The sequence below is a fragment of the Hylobates moloch genome, unplaced genomic scaffold, assembly GCF_009828535.3.
Source record: "Hylobates moloch isolate HMO894 unplaced genomic scaffold, HMol_V3 SCAFFOLD_6, whole genome shotgun sequence".
In the NCBI taxonomy this organism is placed as follows: Eukaryota; Metazoa; Chordata; class Mammalia; order Primates; family Hylobatidae; genus Hylobates; species Hylobates moloch.
This window is the reverse complement of record NW_026652281.1, coordinates 147,661,192-147,679,728: the sequence shown is the minus strand read 5'-3', so window position 1 is coordinate 147,679,728 and position 18,537 is coordinate 147,661,192. Positions and strand designations below refer to the sequence as shown.

The following is an 18,537-nucleotide window of genomic DNA, read 5'->3' as shown; positions in this document are numbered from 1 at the left end:
CAACATATAAACCACAATGAGAAATGCAACTGCCATGCAGAACAAGAATGCTGAAGTTGTCATGCCTGGCATTGTCTCTCCCTGAGGCAGAGCTGCCTGGGGAGCACATTACAATAATGTTTCTTGGTGAACCCAGACTCATCGGGATGCTGGTGGAACCACTCAAATGTTTAATGGCAACAGGCTCTGACCATCTGCTGCAGGCTGTCCTCCGGAGGGAGGCAGCTGACATCAGGATTACACAGGCCTTGTCCATGGTCAGGGCAGGGCTTCCCTGTACAGGCTTGGTGTGGACCCTGCCAGCTGACCGCTGGTCCTTGAGCTGCCCTGCTCCATGCCCAAGATGACCACATAGCACCTGGGCTCAGACTCCTTTGCCAGCTGGGACTCCACCCAGCTGATCTGGTGCCCAGCCCTGAAGTGCTGCCTGTGGCAGGCCTGGCTGTGATCTTTATACTATATCATGTGCTTCTCCAAGACTAGAGTTATTCCTGGGCCAGAGACCACATTTTCTGCTCCCCTTTCGCATAGATGTAGAGGATGCCTTGGGGTTGGGGGAGCAACAAGATGGAAGGAGGCTGGGTCCCTGAGTGACTACATGGAAGAAGGCTACTGGCCCACCAAGAAGTTATATGAATGATAAAAACAATTCTATGTGTCAGCCTACTGCAATATTGGGGTTTGTTACAGCAGCTAGGGTTACCCTAAAGTATAATTGTTCTAGCCTAGGCCTACCTCCTTGAGATTATGGTTGTCAGCCAAAAAGAGTGTTAAATCTTTGGAAAGACTTCAAATTTATATTCAAACACCATCTCTTGTGTCATTCCTAAAGGTGGCCGATGGTGCATGCTGTGTGTGGATTTTGCTCTCCTAACTTCTAATTTTGATTCCCCTTGTCCTTCCCAGATGTAAGCTGATATTACTTGGAGATCCCCAGTCACAGACATAACATTGCAAGTGGGATTATGAAAGTTCAGTGATTTCTACAAATCAGCACACAAAAGACTGAAATGGTCTTTCACTCTGGAAGAGGAGTTTAAACACACACATACACAAACATAGAAACACACACTCACAAAAGCAGGTGGGAGACACAGCAGAGAGACAGCCTGCACTGAGCAGATGGAGCAGTGAACATGGACTTGGTGAGAACTAGAATGCAGATAAACTTCATCTATCTTCCATGTCAACTATGTTCAACTGGTAGTGACTGCTTGAAGCATTGTGTTAAGAAAGATTCTGAGGTCACATTCTAGCTCAGAATAAAAAAGTCTCATAATGAGGGATCTGTGTCTGCCATGGCTGATGGATATGGGAGGGATAGCACATGCCAGGCGGTATCATGCCTGTGCTAAGGACTAGGATTGTGGTTGCAGAGGAACCTGTATTTATCAAGTCTGTCGCCTGAGACCCATAGGCTCACACTGTAACAACCCAAACGTTAATTCTCGAATGGGTGTCTATTATGGAGCAGGCATTTTACATATACCTTCTCAATTAAGCCTCACAGCAACCCTAGAAGGGAGGTGTTAACTCTGTTTTGCAGACGAAGGATCTGAGGCCCATAGAGAGTAGGTGACTTATCCAAGGCCACACGCCCAAGAAAGGCAGATCCAGTTTCCAGAATAGCACTGCCCGGCTTTTGAGTCTGTGCACTTCACCATTATGTGGAGCCTTCCCTGAAGGAAGTGGTGTCTGGGTTGAGAAGGGGCAACGCATGTCAGCCCCAGAGTCCGGCTGCTGAAACTGACATAGCAGAGCAACGGTGGGCGAGAGTGAGGAGGGTTTATCTCCAGGGAAGCTCAGGTGGAGGTAATGCAAACACTAAAATGGTTTTGAGTTGGATCTTCCTACAGCCTTTCTCTGTCTCTCAAGTTGGTTTATCATTCCCCTGAAGTTTTGGATGACAGCCAAGAAAAGGAAGAAGAGAAGGAAGGAGATGGAAGATTCTTGCGTTGTCTGTTCCAATGATGTGCGGGGCCCCAGGGAGGGACTGTGGAGCTGGCAGTCAGAACTGGGATTCAGTCTACCATTGCTTCAAGTTGGCTACGCAACTGAAGGAAACAGCTTTCCTGGGGCTTAATTTCCCCGTGTCAGATTGAGCTAATACTAGGTAGTAGGTGTAGAATCTCTGAGACCTAAGAGTACAGACGGGCCTGGGTTCTGAGGCTGTCCCTGCACTTAGCAGCTACGTGACCTTGGGCAGGTCATCACTTCTCCTCTCTGAGCTTCAGTTTTCTTGTCTCTAAAACTGAGACAATAACAGCATCTGCTTCATAGGACTGTGTGACAATTAAATGAGATAATTTAAGGGCAGTGCCCAGCACAGTGTCTGATGTATACAAAGAAAGCATGCTTCATCCCTCTACACACATGCACACACCAAACAACCCTTTAAGGAACTCCTCCTGTTTGACACATAGAGTCGCAGGGTGGTACTAGCAGCTTGGGGACTGTCTGCCTCGGTTTCCACCCTTTGCAGATTGCATAGAGTGCTTTGTAACCTTAAAGAAATTCAGCCCAGATTCTGTTCATTTCTTCATGCTTTCGCTCACCCTCTGTCTTTGCTTGAATTCTTTCTACCTGATTTCTCTTCTACATCTTTCAACAATAAGAACAATCACAACAATACAAATGACAACAACCAATTAATTCTCCCTCTGAGGAGGGCTTGCTATGGGCAGGCAGCCGCTGTCTGCACTCTACATGTTTACATTTTCTTCCATACTCTTATTACCCATCTCTCTCCCTTCCTTCCTCCCTTTCTTGACTTCGTTCCAAGATTTGGGAGAATAATAAATCAACTCCAGAGACAGATAAAGGCTGCAGGCAGCTCTAATCCAAAAACCACTTTGGTCTTTCCATTACCTCCTGTCCTCTGCTGCCTCGGAGACAAATTCCCTCCCTCGCTCCATTTACACTTTATTTTCCATCCTCTTCCCAAAGAGCCAATGTGGTCAATATTACTAACCTTACTGGACACAAGAAGACAGTAAGACTCAGCAGAAATACTTCCCTAGGGCCACACAGCCAGGGAAAAACAAGTCTGGGATTTAAATCCAAGGGTCTTTGGTCCCCAAATTGTATTCCTTATTCAGCAGAACAGCATTTGAACCCAAATGCCTGCAGGCCATCTATCTCAACAACCCCACTGGCACCACGTGACTCATTCAGAGGACACTCCCAGGCCAGAGTGCCAGAATCAGGGGATTCAAGGTGAATCCAAGCCACACATGTTCCACCAAAGAGACACACAAAGTCTCTAGTCTATCATTATTGACCCATATATCAGCTCAATGTCTCCACTAGTAATGGAAATAATAAATTATACCAATATTAATAGCTGCTGCCATTAACGGAGCCCTCACTATGTGCCACACCCCTAAAAACCATGAGAACCTTATAATGCTGGTGCGAGATTATTCCTTTTCCACACACAAAGAACAGAGGCGCTACAGGTGCCCCTGACTTGCCTAAAGCAGAGGGTGGGTGGGCTGTGGGGGCACTGGCACCTGAAATCACTTCTGTAATCCCTCCTGCCATCGGGGAGGACTTGCTGCCAAGAAGAACATCTCTAGAGCCAGGATGTGCCTCTCATTCCTGCCGCACAGCAAGGTCACTGAGGAGGGAGGCTTGGACTCTTCAGAAGCAGCCGGCGGGAGAGGCCGTTTTCCCCACTGTTCCCTGTGATCAGTTAGCACAGAATCCCGGCAGAACAGGCCCTACCTCTGAGGGCAAGGTGGTGGGTACAAGGGGCCAGGCCAGACTGACGTCTGAGGGCTTCCAGGGGCAGAGTAGGTGCCAAGAAATCTTCCCAACCTGCCAGGTTATCGAATTGCTTATGCTGGCAATGGTGTTAATGCAGGTATATTCTGATGTGCCTGATAACCCCCACGTTATCTTCAAAGATGAAACATTTAACTCTGATGAGTTCATCCAAGAGAACAGCCTGTGTCTTTCTGCAAGTTCATCCCTTCATTTCACAAATATTTATTGAAGACTTGACGAGGTACCAGCCACGGCACTGTGCTACGTGTTGGAATGCAAATGTCAAGAAGGCAGCTTACATTAAAATGATTCTGAAAGTACCAACCAGGAATAAGAGAAGAAATCTGGAGGCATGGGCTGATTTGTCTTATTCTTTCCTACTTTTGACAAATATGCCTGAGGGAATTCAAATTCTGGGGGTTGGAAATCCTTCTGTGCAGCCTAGTCAAAGAAGATCGTTTGGACAAAGGGAATGATTGCCTTAAATTCACCAGTGCTGTTGACACCACTACCACCATCATCCTACCAACAACACTACTACTCACATCACTATATAATCACCACCATCACCACCATCCGCCCTACTGCTATCATCACTACTGCCACCATCACCACCTTTCATCACAACTACTATCACTACCACCATACCACCACCATCACTATCATTACGGCCACACCATCATCATTACTATTATCATCACCACCATCACCATCATCACCACCACCACCTCCATAACCACCACCATCACTATCACTTCACCATCATCACCACCATCACTACCATCATTACCATCATCACCACCACCACCTCCATAACCACCACCATCACTATCACTTCACCATCATCACTACCACCACCACCGTCACTACCATCATTACCATTATCACCATCACCACTTCCATAACCACTACCATCACTGTCATTACTACCACACCATCATCATTACTATTATTATTATCACCACCATTTCCATCGTCACCACCACCTCCATAACCACCATTATCACTACCACCAATACCATCATCACCACCATCTTCATAATCACCACCATTGCTACTACCATCACCATCACCATCATCACCACCGTCACTATCATCACCACCACCATCATACCACCATCGCTGTCATACTACCATATCATCATCATTGCTATTATCATCATCATCACCATCACTACCACCATCACCATTGTCACCACCACCACCACCCTTATAATCAACAACATCATCTATACTATAATAATCACCATTACCACTAATATTGTAATCCTCCATCATCATCATCATTACTACCATGAAGCCCCTACTGTCATTACTGTCACCAACACCTCTGCCATCATCAACAATATTATCCCTTGATATGGTTTGCCTCTATGTCCTCACCCAAATCTCATGTTGAACTGTAGTTACTAATGTTGGGGGAGGGACCAGGTGGGAGGTGACCGGATCATGGGGGCAGTTTCCCCCAAGCTGTTCTTGTGATAGTGAGGGAGTTCTCATGGAATCTGGTTGTTTAAAAGTATGTAGCACATCCCCCTTTGCTCTCTGTCTGTCCTACCACTATGTGAAAATGTGCCTGCTTCCCCTTTAGCCTTCTGCCACAATTTTAAGTTTCCTGAGGCCTCCCCAGCCATGCCTCCTGTAAAACCTGTGGAACTGTGAGTCAGTTAAGCCTCTTTTCTTCATAAATTACCCAGTCCCAGGTAGTTCTTTATAGCAGTGTGAAAACAGACTCATACATCCATAATATAGTAATTACCACCACAAGTAACACCACCCCCATCACCACCATCACACCACCATCACAAACATCATCACCACCACTACTATCAAAATCATTATTATTGCTATGACCATTATTGTCATCTAATACTGATCCCCACCACGTATGCACTGCCTTATAGCTTACTAAACACATTCATACTATCTCACTAATCCTTATGACAATCCAATGAATTGATACCATGATTGTTATTGTTTAACAGATGAAGAAGCCGATATGCAGAAAGGGGCTAAACAATTTCTTCAAACCACACAGCTCCTAAAGGATAAGCTGGGCCTGGCCTTCAGTTCTATTTCACCCAACACACCATATCTTTTTCTCTTCATCAGCTCTAAGCTGTTATGGAATGGCCTCCAATGTGCTATGTTTTCGCACCAAGCCACAATCTTTGATGTTCATATCTTGTGAATATGCTGTTGGCGAGTGGGGGAGATCCTCAAAGTCATGCCCAAATTTCTCTGCCACATGAATTCTAATTAAGGAATCCCAAGTCTTTGTGCATCTCTGTGAAATATCAGTTCAAGTCACCAAGTACCAGTCTTTTGCCCAGAACTGTCCTGGGATGCTCGAAGATGCTCAGAAGGGAAGAAAGAAAGGTCCAGGTCTCTGAGGAAAGGTCACTCTTGCTGGAGAGTCAAGCGTGTTTATAGGGAATGATTATAGAACAGTTCAAGGTAATCAAAGGCTAAATCATGGGGACAAATAGTAAGTTCCCTGGGAGAGGAGAAGGAGGAATCAAATGTTAGCTGCAGTGATCACGGGGAGACACTTAGGGGGACAAGGGTGGCGGTGAGAGGGCACAGTCTCGATCCCTACTTACTTGGTGCTTTCCTCATCCTTGCTGTCCACTACCTCCTAGGACCTCGTCCCACTCTCCTGAATGTGGACAGCCTGACTCTGCTCCTTGTCTCCCACTTTTGATGGCATCCTCTTTCTGTTAACATCCTCCCAGTCACAAGCATACAAAACGTCACTGTCATTTTTCATTCCTTTCCCCTTCTTGTTGACTGCCTCTATAACTTTGCTTATCCTGTTCCTTCTGCCTAGAACTTCACTAACCTACATTCCTGTCTGGGCCAATCCCTAGCTCTTTTGTTGAGCTCTAATGCTACCTCTTTCGGCCATCTTCTCTAATTCTCCAGCCCCTGCCCCTCAGATAGAGGTGCTTTCTCCCTCCTCTGAATCCCCACAGTGTTACATAATCTATAATGCCCTCTAGTTAAATGCTCAGGTCCAGCCTAGTCCAGTGATTCAGCATGCAGGCAATGGAGGCAAACCATCTGGGTTCGAATCCTGGTTTGTCCACTTATGAGAAGTGAGACATTGGACATTTGCTTATGCCCTCTAGTCTTCAGTGTCCTCATCTGGAAAGGGTCTAGTAATAGTGCTCACTTCCTGAGGATACTGTAAGGCTTACATAAAGCCAAGCTGCTAAAGTGTCTAGCACATAGCATGCTATAGATTTGCTGTTAATATAATGATTATGACCAGAGAGAAGTACCTTGGGGACAAAGACTGTGTCCAACATAACTCTAATTTTCCAGCAGCTTCTTCTTCAGGGGAAGGCAGATGGGAACCAGACTTGCCTCCAGCAGAGGCTACATGATGTGGACCAACATATAGAGTGGTCACTTAGCAAGGGAAAAACCAGGGAGGACGGAATGGTAGCGCCAGGTGAGAACAGATGCAAGAGGCAATTGGGAATGACAGAGGGTCCCTGAGAAGATCAGGACAAGACTCAATGCTCACTGCAGTCCCAGGTTTTCCAGCCTCCTCTTATAATGCACCCCGAGGACATATCAAATCATAAGGCACTTACAGGAAATGAGTGAGGCCTGCATTTGGAGTGTCAACATCAAGGGCTTTGGAAGTGGCCAAAGCTGTTCTTCCACCAGGCATCTGGGGGACTTGGGCAACTCACTTCTTCCCAAGCCTCAGTTTCCTTATCTATAAAACAGGGGGTTCAGTGCCTGCCTCTCATAGTGTGAGATTTCATCTGTTACATGGGAATAATCATACTACCTACCACATAGGGTTGTTGTGAGGATTAAATTAGCTTGATGTACTGAAAGCGCTTAGAGTGGTACTTGGCACAGATTGCTATATAAATGTCACAAGGATGATTTAAATGTTATGTTTGTTACTGTTATTTTGTCAACACCTTGCACAGTCCTTGGCATGCAGCAGGTGCCCGATACAGATCGGTTTTTTTCCTTTTCCTGTCTGGTTCCAACTCCAATGCTGAGATGCCTCACAGGCACACTCAAGAGATGTTTAAAGCACTAGCAAAGTAGAGGCATCAAAAATTGTGTTTTGAAACCACATTTTATTTCAGAAAAGTCACTAAAGTAGTCAACATAGGAAAAATCCAAATTTGGCAGACTTCTTTAGACTTATTTTACTGTTTCTCCTTTGAAATGCCTGTGTAGCCCTTGGTGGGGTGAGGCAGGGCTGGGCAGTGGTGGGAGGACCTGATCATTTTAGTGTTAGGGCCTACAGGGCTTAGAGTCCTAATCAGCCCAGGGCTGGATGTATGCAAAGTGGGAAGAAAACAAGGGTACCCCTTGCTGCCCTGATTTCAATGGGTGGGAAGCCTCCTGAAGATACCCCTGCTGAGTGCACGATCTGGACATCTGGGAGAGTCACACATGGGCGAATCCCAGAGATGGAGAGAAAGTGCAGCCTCAGCCACACCCATGCAAATGTGCCAGCTTCCCCCGGGCAGCTGGGAGCTTCATGGTCTCCTCCAGAACACTCCTCTCACTCTGGGTCCAGGGTTGGCATGGGTGAGGAGCTGATGGGGCCAAGAGGAGGCTGTCATTTTCGGTTCCTGGGAGTTGGGAAACTAGCCGTAACTGCTCAGCCTCTTCCTGGGGCTCAGAGGCCTGCTTGTCCTGGATATGCCCTCCAGCTGCAGGCAGGAGCCCAGGTGGTGGAGTGCCTAGCAATCAGATCCACTTCAAGTCCTTGCTTGCTAATCACTAGCCAATCAAGAACCTCCCTGCACCTACATTTCCTACTCTGCAAAGTGAGAATAATAATGAAACCATTACAGGGTTCCTACAAAAATTAAAAGATTACTTTTTTGGGGGGATCCCCACCAACAGAGAGGTCCTACTAGATCCCCTGGAAAAGGCATTTGACTTTCATTCTCCAGGCCCTGCCTGCGTCTGTTTAGACTCCTACTTTGGTCACATTTTCTGGCTTCAAATCCCATACAAAGGCTCTGCACATAAACCAGGCTGCCAGCCTGCTCTGGGATTCTGAACGTTACCAGTGAAATCCGTTATGCAGGCAAGTCTCTAGTTGCAGTCCACATGGCTCTGTCCTGCACCCTGTTCTGGCCTGTGTTCTTAGAAGCAACTTAGATAAAGACCTAGAATGCCTCCTTATCGTATCTTCAGGTAGCAGAAAACTTGGAGGTACAGCTAAGATGATGGCTGGTGGAATCAAGATTCAGGATCTCTCTTGGCTGGAATAACATTTAAAATGAGTAAACTAAAACTTAATGGGCGTACATCATCCTGCACTTCTTTGTTGTTAAAAAGAAAGAGAGAGAAAGAAAGAAAAACAGACAAACTCGATTGCAGAAATGCAAATCTGGAAATCTGACTTCTTAACAATTTACATGAGATGACCAGGGCTGGGGTTCAGATGTCAGGCCTAACACTTGAGCTGTGTGATTCTGGGCTAACCACTCACCTTCTCTGGACCCTATTTTCTTATTTGTAAAATGAGGCTTAAATCAGAAGTCTTCAAAAGCCTCTTCCAGCTTGATATATAATTTTGTATAATATAATACACATCGTTCCATAATCTGTACTTTAGGCCAGTATTCCTCAGACTTCAGTGGGCATATAAACCATCTGGTGATATTGTTAAAATGCAGGTCCTAACTGGGTAGGTCTCACTGAGTTGAGGTATTTCTTTCTTTTTCTTTCTTTTTTTTTTTTGAGACAGAGTCTCGTTCTGTTGCCCAGGCTGGAGGGCAGTAGCACGATCTCGGCTCACTACAAGCTCCGCCTCCCGGGTTCATGCCATTCTCCTGCCTCAGCCTCCCGAATAGCTGGGACTACACGTGCCCGCCACCACGCCTGGCTAATTTTTTTGTATTTTTAGTAGAGATGGGGTTTCACCGTGTTAGCCAGGATGGTCTCGATCTCCTGACCTCGTGATCCGCCAGCCTCGGCCTCCCAAAGTGTTGGGATTACAGGCGTGAGCCACCGCGCCCGGCCGGGACTCTGTATTTCTAACAAGCTCCCAACTGATGCTGAGGCTGCTGGTCTGAAGAGCACACTTTAAGTAGCGTGGACCCAGATAGTAACAATTTACCTTCAGCGCATTCTATGTGCTGACCGCTGCATCTTACATGCATGATTACATTTAATGCTCATAACAACCTGGGAGGTAATTACCAACAATACTTTCATTTTCTAGATTATGTGGAGATGAAAGTTCACAGAAGCGAGGTAACCTGCTCAATGTCACACAGCTAATGAGTTGCAGAGCCAGGATTTGAATTCTAGGTCTGCCTAACCAGGAGTACATGCTCGTAACAACCATACAACATACGCAGGTGATTTGGGCCAACATGTGGCTAAGGAGAGAAAGGAAATGAACGGGAGAGCAGTAAGGTATTTGCAAATGTACTAGCAAGCGCTTGTGTTTTTTTCTTAGCAGTGATAACCACTTGTAAACCGACTGATCTCTCCTTGCCCACCTGGACCATGTGAAAACTCTGATCCTGGTCCCTGGTTCTGAACGTTTGCAATTCTAACATACTTGGAAGATATTTAAACACTCTGTCTTCACTGACAGGCAGTGATGGCTATAACAAAGGGAGAAAATTTTAGTTCACATAAATGATTAGAGCAGAGGAGAGATGTTTAATCCTATTAATGAATTTGCTAATTGGCCTTCTGCCCCCAATCATTTCATATTCAGGCTTCCACAGTGTCAGATTAAATGGAAACAGATCTAGGGGGAGGCAGGGTTGGGATGGGGCTAAAAGCATTTCGCTCAGGGCCTGCACGTAGCTCAGTTGCTCCGTGTGGCTAATGAGGTGCTTCAGTCTATCCTTGAATGCCTTCTCCCCAACATCCATTCACCCGTTTTGACTGTTTTTCTACTCAGGTCCCTAAGGTTCCAGAGGCAAAGCCAGGAGGAGAGGTTAGTGTGGCAGTCAGAAGCTCAGGCTCTAGGATCAACCAGAACCAGGCTCTGCGAATCCCAAGCTCTGTGACCCTGAGTAAGGCATTTCCTTTTTTAGAGCCTCAGGTTCCTCAACTGCAAAGCAAGAACTGTAACAGCATCTTGTCCTCCAGGGTTGGGGTTAATAAAATAACACAGGAAAGAGCTGAGCAAGGTGCCTGGCACTGGGTGGAGGCCAGAGTCATTTGAGCTAGTATTATTATCCTCCCTGGCGGGTGACCTGCATTTTCATACCTCACTGTTGGGAATTGCTTTTACCATCTAAAGTTGACAGCTTCCCTTAGGAATCACCAGAGAAACTGCTTAGAATGCCATTGACCATGGATAGGGTGGCTCGGGATCTCAGAGGGCTGGAATCAGAGGCCACAGCTCAAAGGGATGGGGAGATTACCGAGGGTAACACCGTCATCATCCAAGTGGAGCAAGGCAGAAGGAAGGAGCCTGCCCTGAGATGGGACAAAAGGCAGCAGCAAAGCCAGCACTGCCAACTCACCTGGTGTGCAGCACCATGTTCACTTCCTTCTTGGCCCTCACGCAGCCCTGTAGGGAGACACTGTCATTGTCCCCATTTTTTTATTTTTATGTTTTTTGAGACGGAGTCTCGCTTTGTCATCCAGGCTGGAGTGCAGTGGTACAATCTTGGCTCACTGCAACCTCCGTCTCCTCGGTTCAAGCGATTCTCCTGCCTCAGCCTCCCGAGTGACTGGGATTACAGGAGCATGCCACCACCCCTGGCTAATTTTTGTGTTTTTAGTAGAGACGGGGTTTCACCATGTTGGCCAGGCTGGTCTTAAACTCCTGACCTCGTGATCTGTCCACCTCGACCTCCCAAACTGCTGGGATTACAGATGTGAGCCACCATACCTGGCCCATTGTCCCCATTTTATAGAGGAGGAAACTGAGGCCCGGAAAGGCTCAGCTATGAACCGATGAAAGGGAGTTCAATCCCAAGACTCTTATTTTAACACAGTGCTCATAGCCATAATGCAATCCTACTTCTAGCTTCCTGATTTGAGTGGAATGTGGTTCCTACTTCCCCCCACCGCACCAATGAGGCTTTTAGTCTGGCCTTGAATAACAAGATTTAATCCAAAGTGCTACTCCATGGCTGGGGTACGGGAAGCTAGCAATATCCCAACTGACTACAACTACTTCCAGAAGGTGACCTATTTAAAATACTACTTGGAGGAAGGGGAAGCATTTAAAGAGATGTTTCTCTGAAGGCCCTAGGACTCTTAGGCTCTCTCTCTCTTTTCTAAAAACTGCTCCTTCCCTGCCTGACGAATGGGAACATCAGCTCCAGGGCCATTATGCAGAATTTTGCAGAGCTTCTCCCCAGGAGCAGACCTGGATTCCTCATCTGCACCGCCGCATTCCCACACCGCTCAGAGCCATCGAGAATGCACACTCTGGCCCAACCATCCTTACCTCCATGCTGCCAGCATCCATCAAGTCTGGATGCAGTGTCAAGCCTGACAGAGGCTCTGGGATAAGACTCAGTCCCTGAAAGCTAGTCAGAGAGATAAATGCGTAAACCCATAATGACAACCTCATAGTGTGTTCAGAATTGTAGTGAGGGGAAGCAGCAACAGCTATGGGGGAAGAGAGAAGGGAGAGATGTGCTCTGCCTACAGAAGCCAGGAAAGGCTTCCCAGAGCGATGGCATTGAATGAGGCCTTGGAGGATAAGTAGGAGTTGGCCAGGTGAATGAGGAGATGGAGGAGGAGGGAGGATGAAGAAGCCAGAGTGGATCTTAGGCAGGGAAGCAATGCTGAAGGACAATTGTGGGACTGGCTAAGTGAACAAATAAATGAGTGAATAAATATACAGATTCTGTTCTGACCCAGGCAAAGGTGAACCTGAAATATAAGGGAAGACAAGGGGAATCACTGTGAGTCAGTCCCTACTTTTGTTTCAGCAAAAGAGTGAAAACTTAGAGACATCTCCTCACCTTCTCCAAAGACGCTATACACCTACCAGTATCCAAAAAATCACCAGGACTCTTCTTGACTGAATTTATACTTTTCAACTTTGGAAAGATGACTATCAATGCTCTTTGTGAAAAGATAGGCTGTTAAATATAGCTGTTCTGGCACTTCATCATTCATTCATTTATGGACATATTCATTCATTCATGTGGTCATTTATTCGATCATTCTTTCTGTCATTCAGTTGATAATTCATTTGTTGCTTCATTCATTCACTCCTTTACTGCTTCCCCCATTCATCCAATCATTCATCTTTTTACTCATTTGTTAAAGCATATGCTCACTTATTCACTTACACATTTACAAAGCATTCACGGAGCAAGGCCCTTCCAGGCAGACAAAGAGGTCTAAGCCTTGGCCCTTTTCCAGAGACCAAGTCAAAACAATCCGACTGATTTTAGGCAGTGAGTCCTTCTCCTCTGTCTTCCATTCTTTTCCATCTCTCTCTTTCTGTTTATCTTGAGCTCCATTGAGCTTCTTCTGGGATTGAGGGACCAGAACTGTGCCTGGTGCTGGGTGTGGGTTCCTCACACCTTTGTGATTATGAGGGGGGTGGGAGTAGAATCACTGTTCTCAGCACTTTCCTGCTAAATGGTAAACAGATTCGGTACATTTCATGGACAAAGTCAATTCAAAGCCAGCAGACCGAACAACAGAATTCATTCCCAGCAGAGGGCTGGTAACTGAAATTCCAGTGGGAAGCTAACTTTTCCTGCAGGGTCTGCAATTCTAGCAAATAATGGAGAGTGGCCAACCATTCCATTATTTATAATTTACTCTAGAAACGTTTTTATTAAGTACCTACTATGTGCACAGAACCAAGCAGAGAGTTGTGAAGGATGAGTTAGACCAGCTCCTACCCCAAGAACCCTGCCCTCTGGTGGTGGGGAAAGGGGTTAACACCTCCATTGATTGTCTAATTCCAAGCACGACTGTGAGTCATAAGAAAATGCACATCTTAAAAGAATATGGGAATTCGGATGGGAGAAGTCACTTCTCTCTGGGGCTTGGCGAAGGCTTCCTGAATATGGAAACTGCTGAGTGAGGTCTTGGAATGTCGGTGGAATTTTAACTATTCGACAAGGCAGCAAGGGGTGGGGTGGGAGAGTATTATAGAGTTAAAGGGACAGGCAAAGATGGGTAAAGACCAAAGCACAAACATTTCTATACATCAGGATTCTCCTTTTGCAGATAAAGAAACTAGCATTTACAAGGTGAAATGACTTGCCAAAGGCCTGCCCCTTGGGTTCAGGACTATGTGACAACAGGGCTACTGCTTCTCTATGCCTCTCTGTCTCTTGTCACTCTCCCAGATCTTTAGGTTGAAAATGCTGCCCTGACCAATAAGCCCTAAACCCAGCCTCATCAGGTACACTCTGCTTCCATAAGTTCCCTGAGGTGCTCATTGATCTAGGAGCAAATATGGGACTATCGGGAACACTCCCATGTTTGGCCCTATATTAACCAGTACCGTATTAACTCACTATGTGACCTTAGAAAAAGCCTCTGATAGCTATGGGGTTGAGTTTGCTCACCTATGCTCTGACTATTCTGGAGGTCTGCAGCTCAGCCCTTTCAGAAAGTTCTGCATGCTTGCACTCGGTCATGGAGGATTTCTAACCCAGCCACCCCTGCAGTGTGGGATTATCTGCTTGTAGGCAATTCTCTGTTGAGATGGCCTTGGTCTAGTGATGTTGTCCCTAAATTCTCCTGCCCCACTGACAAGCCCAGCAGCTGCACCTGTATGGTCCTCCTCTGGTTCTCCTCAACGCCCTAGCCTGTCTCACTTACCCATTCAAGGCCAGGAGCAGTGTCCGTGGTGTGTCATGCACATGCAAAACTGCTAGAGCCAGAAATTCTATCTGCGACTGGGACGCAGAGGCTGAATCCCAAAAGCAGGGCTCTTCTACTTTTAATTAAAGACATATAAAGATCCCAAACAGAGAGAAGGACAGGAAGTGAACCTGAATATTTTTATTCAGTGGCATGGCTCTTAAATTCCTTTAGATTTCTGTTGCCTTTAGAGAGCTCTCCCTGAACACCCAGGTTGGGCTGGAGATCTTCTTGCAGCACTAATCATGCAGAGTTTTTGCCCTATTTAAAAGCTATGTATGTTTCTAAATTGTATTATCAAAGCATTCAGGATTTTAATTGAGCAGGCTTTGATGTTTTCAGGACAAGCCACAGGGTAGAGGTCAGTGAGGGTTGCAGCAAGGGACGAGCATCTGTGTGCTGGGGTTTTTGGTCCTAGTTATCTGGATAGGGCTGGTTAAGGTTTCCAGAAATGAGCTGTTAAGACTCTCAGATGTACTGCCTACTTCGAAAATGGCCTTACTCTGGACATTCGGAAGCCCCAAACAATAGAGCCATAAATTGAATAGTACCTAAAATTTGCTGACCACTTATGTAGCAGAGACTGTGCTAAATGCTTGACTTGCATGATCCTTGAAATCCACACAACACAACAACTATTTTAAGATGGTAACTACTACTATCCCTGTTTTATAGTTGAGGAAAACAAGGCTTAGTCATACAGCTAGTAAGTGGCAGAGCCTGAATTTGAACCCAGCAGGGAGACTGATTCCTGAGTTAAAAAATCCCAACTGCTCTCTTCTGGCTGCTTCTAATTAGATCTGAGCCTCACATCTCTGAGATCATAGCAGCAGCCCTGGTGAGAGCATCAACCATAAAAATATTAGAATTTGAGAGCCAAACGGAACCTGAGGAAATGCCTAATGTAAATTTCTCCCTTTACGAAGAAGAAACCGAGGCCCCAGTGGGGAAAAGTGACCTGGCCAGGAGAGGATCCCTGACCACTAGCCTCCTCGCCCAGGGCTTCCTCCAGGTCTCCAAGCTGCCTCCCACAGAAGGGTCTTCTGCTGATTAGCATTCCACTGTGCAAGGCAGTGAGATGACTCTGCTTCGGGGGCAAATGCCTGGGGGAATATATGCAGCTGGACCCCTGGACAATTCACACCAGTGGGCTTTGTGCAGGAAGGGCTGAGTGCTCCGTGCTTCGATAGCTTGTCTTGGGAGTCCACCCATTGGCCCTGAACCTGCTCTGAGCCTCAAACAAACATTTTTGTGAGGGTTAAATGAGAGTTGTTGATAAAACACCTATCATTATGGCAAGCACACAGTAGGGACACACTGAATGGCTAGTACCCCCTCTTCTCTTTCTTAGAATCCCAGGAGACAGAAGCAAAGACCTTTGTACTCTGGGAATCCTGCAGGAATTCATCCAGGGTGAATTCCAGGATGTTTGGGGCAGGAGAAGGAAATGGTAGACAGCAATGTCGAGCTCTTACTCTTTTCCCAGCCCTATGCAAAGAGCTCCATATTCATCATTCATTTGATTCTCACATCCTTACAACGACTTCCTCTGGGTCCCCAGTGGCTGCAGCCAACACAGTATATGAAGCAGAGCCCCCCCTTCTACTTCCTACATACCCACTTTCCCTCTAGGAAGTGGCATACGAATTTTATGGATGAAAAACTGAGGCTTAGGGAGGTGGGGGGACTTGCCTAAGGTCCCAGAGGCAGGGAGTGATGGAGCTGGGATTCACACCCAGACTCCACTTGACTCTAAGGCCTGAGATCTTTCTGTGACACCCAGCCCCCAGGAGAGCCACAGGCATTGAAAATATTTAAAAACAAGCCCCTGACTTTCCTGTCCTGACAGTCCCCTGGCCTCTGAGACCTCATGGTGATCAGACAGATGATGAGAGAGAAGACCTATATTTGGTGCTGAAAATTGTCCCCAGTCAAGCAGCATCCCAGGATCTGCGAGAGGTGAGGCTTAGAATGTCAAGGCCTTGGGCTGAGCTTTGCAGACCTGTTCTGGTCAGGACTGGTAAAAGGGCAACCAGTCCCTTCCTTGCCAGCAGGACGTGTAACTCAGCTGGACAAATGGGCCAAAGCCTCTTCCTATGTTCTAGGCTGTAAATGCCAACCCAACTTCAGCACCTAAGATCTGCACCCAGAGATCTCTTTCCTCGGGGCTCAGCCAGCCTGAGGCCTCTGGGAGCTGGGCCAGAAGCTGGGACCCCTTCTTCCAGGGGGTTTCAAGGACAGCTTACTTATGGAGATCTCTGTGGTTCTAATCAGGGTGAGACCAACCAAGTTCTAAGAGGAGGCTTATTGTTCACTTGGGGTCCCTAACCCCATTACACTTCTACTCACTATCGGGCACATAGGGTAGGACCTGTAACTCCCACTTGTATCCAGGATGGGGGCTCTGATGGTAGAACTTGAATGTTTAAGTGTCAAGCTACTTCAAATCTTACCACTCGTAGTGACATTTGAACATTCAACACAACAAAACCCATCATTTCCCGTTTCCTAACTGCTTCCAGTCTCTTTATTCCAACAACTAACTTTCGAACTGCTGGTAAGGAGACCTGCATTGTCCTCCAGGGCCCAACACATTGTTCCAACTTCACCTGGACCCATTTGAGGACTCTCCCACGGATGGTGAGATCAGCCATGCCTCGCTGGGGACAGGTGGCGATGGAATAGCGTCCAGGCATAAGAGACTCCACGATATTATGCTTTTTAATCCTTGATGTAAGCTCAGCTCCCAGCCAGCCCTTCACGGTTGCTCCTCCTGACTCCCGGAGCCACCAGGACATGAGGCCTGGGAGTTGTACCCCTGGCAGCAGCTGATTCCTTTTGGCTTGCAGAGGTTTTGGGGGTGCAGACAGAGCACTCTTCCTGATGAAGGGACTCGCAGGTCTGCACCTGGCATAGCCGCCTGGGAGGAGCGTGGGAGTGTGGGAGCACCCTCACTGAGTGCTCAAACGCCAGCTGTCATGGAAATGGGAAGAGCTTCACCACACTTCCACCAGAGAATCTGGTCACCCCCACCTGTGAACATGCCTCTTCCTTCGGCTCCCAGAGATTTCCCCAGGAGGAGAGTCCCGGCACCTGGTGCCCCAGAGGGGTCCAGTCGCCGCTGGGGCAAACGTCCACTCTGGCTCCCTCCTCTGGGTGTTCACACCAACCCTCCCACGGATTTCTCTCTCTTTTGGATACAAACACCTGCCCGGGCTCCTCGTGGAGAGGGGAGTCCGGACTAAGGGAGGCAGGTGGCACACCTCACCTCGGCGCCCAGCACCCCCAAACCCAGACAGGGGAACAAAAGGAAGAAGGTGGCTTACCTTTCGAGGGTCGCCTTTGTTTGGTTTGCAGAGATGAGAAGGTGCCCATGACGGCCCCCATGGCAGCGAAGACTTGTGTGCGAGTTGGGACCCCGGGCCCTGCCCCTCCCCTTCCCTGGAAAGAAATCCCCGTGGTTTGTCTACTCTGAATTGGAGGAGAGAAAAGCGTCCGGCAGCTCGCCTGCAGCTTGGTATTCAGCGAGCGTGGAGCCGAGGCTAGGAGGCTTCTGGCTTCCTTCTTCAGCCCCGCGCATGCAGGGACTCAGGGCTAGCCGCTCCCCGCGAGCCTTCGGAACGGCTTCCCCGCGCGAGGACCCGGCCCGGCCGGTTCCCTCGCCCAGGGCCGAGGACGGTGCCCTGAAGCCTGCCTGGCACTGGACACGGGGCCAGAGCGCCCGCCCGGCCGAGGCTGCCGAGCCAGCGCCGCGTGCGGTGCGGGAGCCGCGGTCCGCCCGCCCCTCCTGCCGCACGCTCGGCTCCCCTCCTGGCGCTCCGGCTGGGTCTCGGAGGGCCGAGTACCAATCATGAATGAACAGAGCCCGGACCGCGCGGCGCGGAGCCACAGCGCGCCCGCCTGCTGCCTGCTGCCTGCTGCCAGCGCTCGGGGCGAGAGTCGGAGCGGCGGAGG

The 18,537-nt window shown here is 47.8% G+C and overlaps 1 protein-coding gene across 3 annotated transcripts in view; it reads right to left on the bottom strand.

Annotated features, from left to right (window-relative positions):
• KCNIP1 (potassium voltage-gated channel interacting protein 1) overlaps positions 1 to 18,537 on the bottom strand; it is a 383,908-nt gene that overhangs the window by 217,624 nt on the left and 147,747 nt on the right. For 2 of the 3 annotated variants that reach the window (XM_032158606.2, XM_032158608.2), the window contains exon 1: positions 17,910 to 18,524. The exons of the other annotated variant lie outside the window; for it this stretch is intronic. In XM_032158606.2, coding sequence (XP_032014497.1) covers positions 17,910 to 17,970 — 61 coding nt within the window. In that variant the 5' untranslated portion in view covers positions 17,971 to 18,524. Of the gene's footprint in view, positions 1 to 17,909; positions 18,525 to 18,537 lie in introns of those variants that run through there. 3 annotated transcript variants of the gene reach the window in all.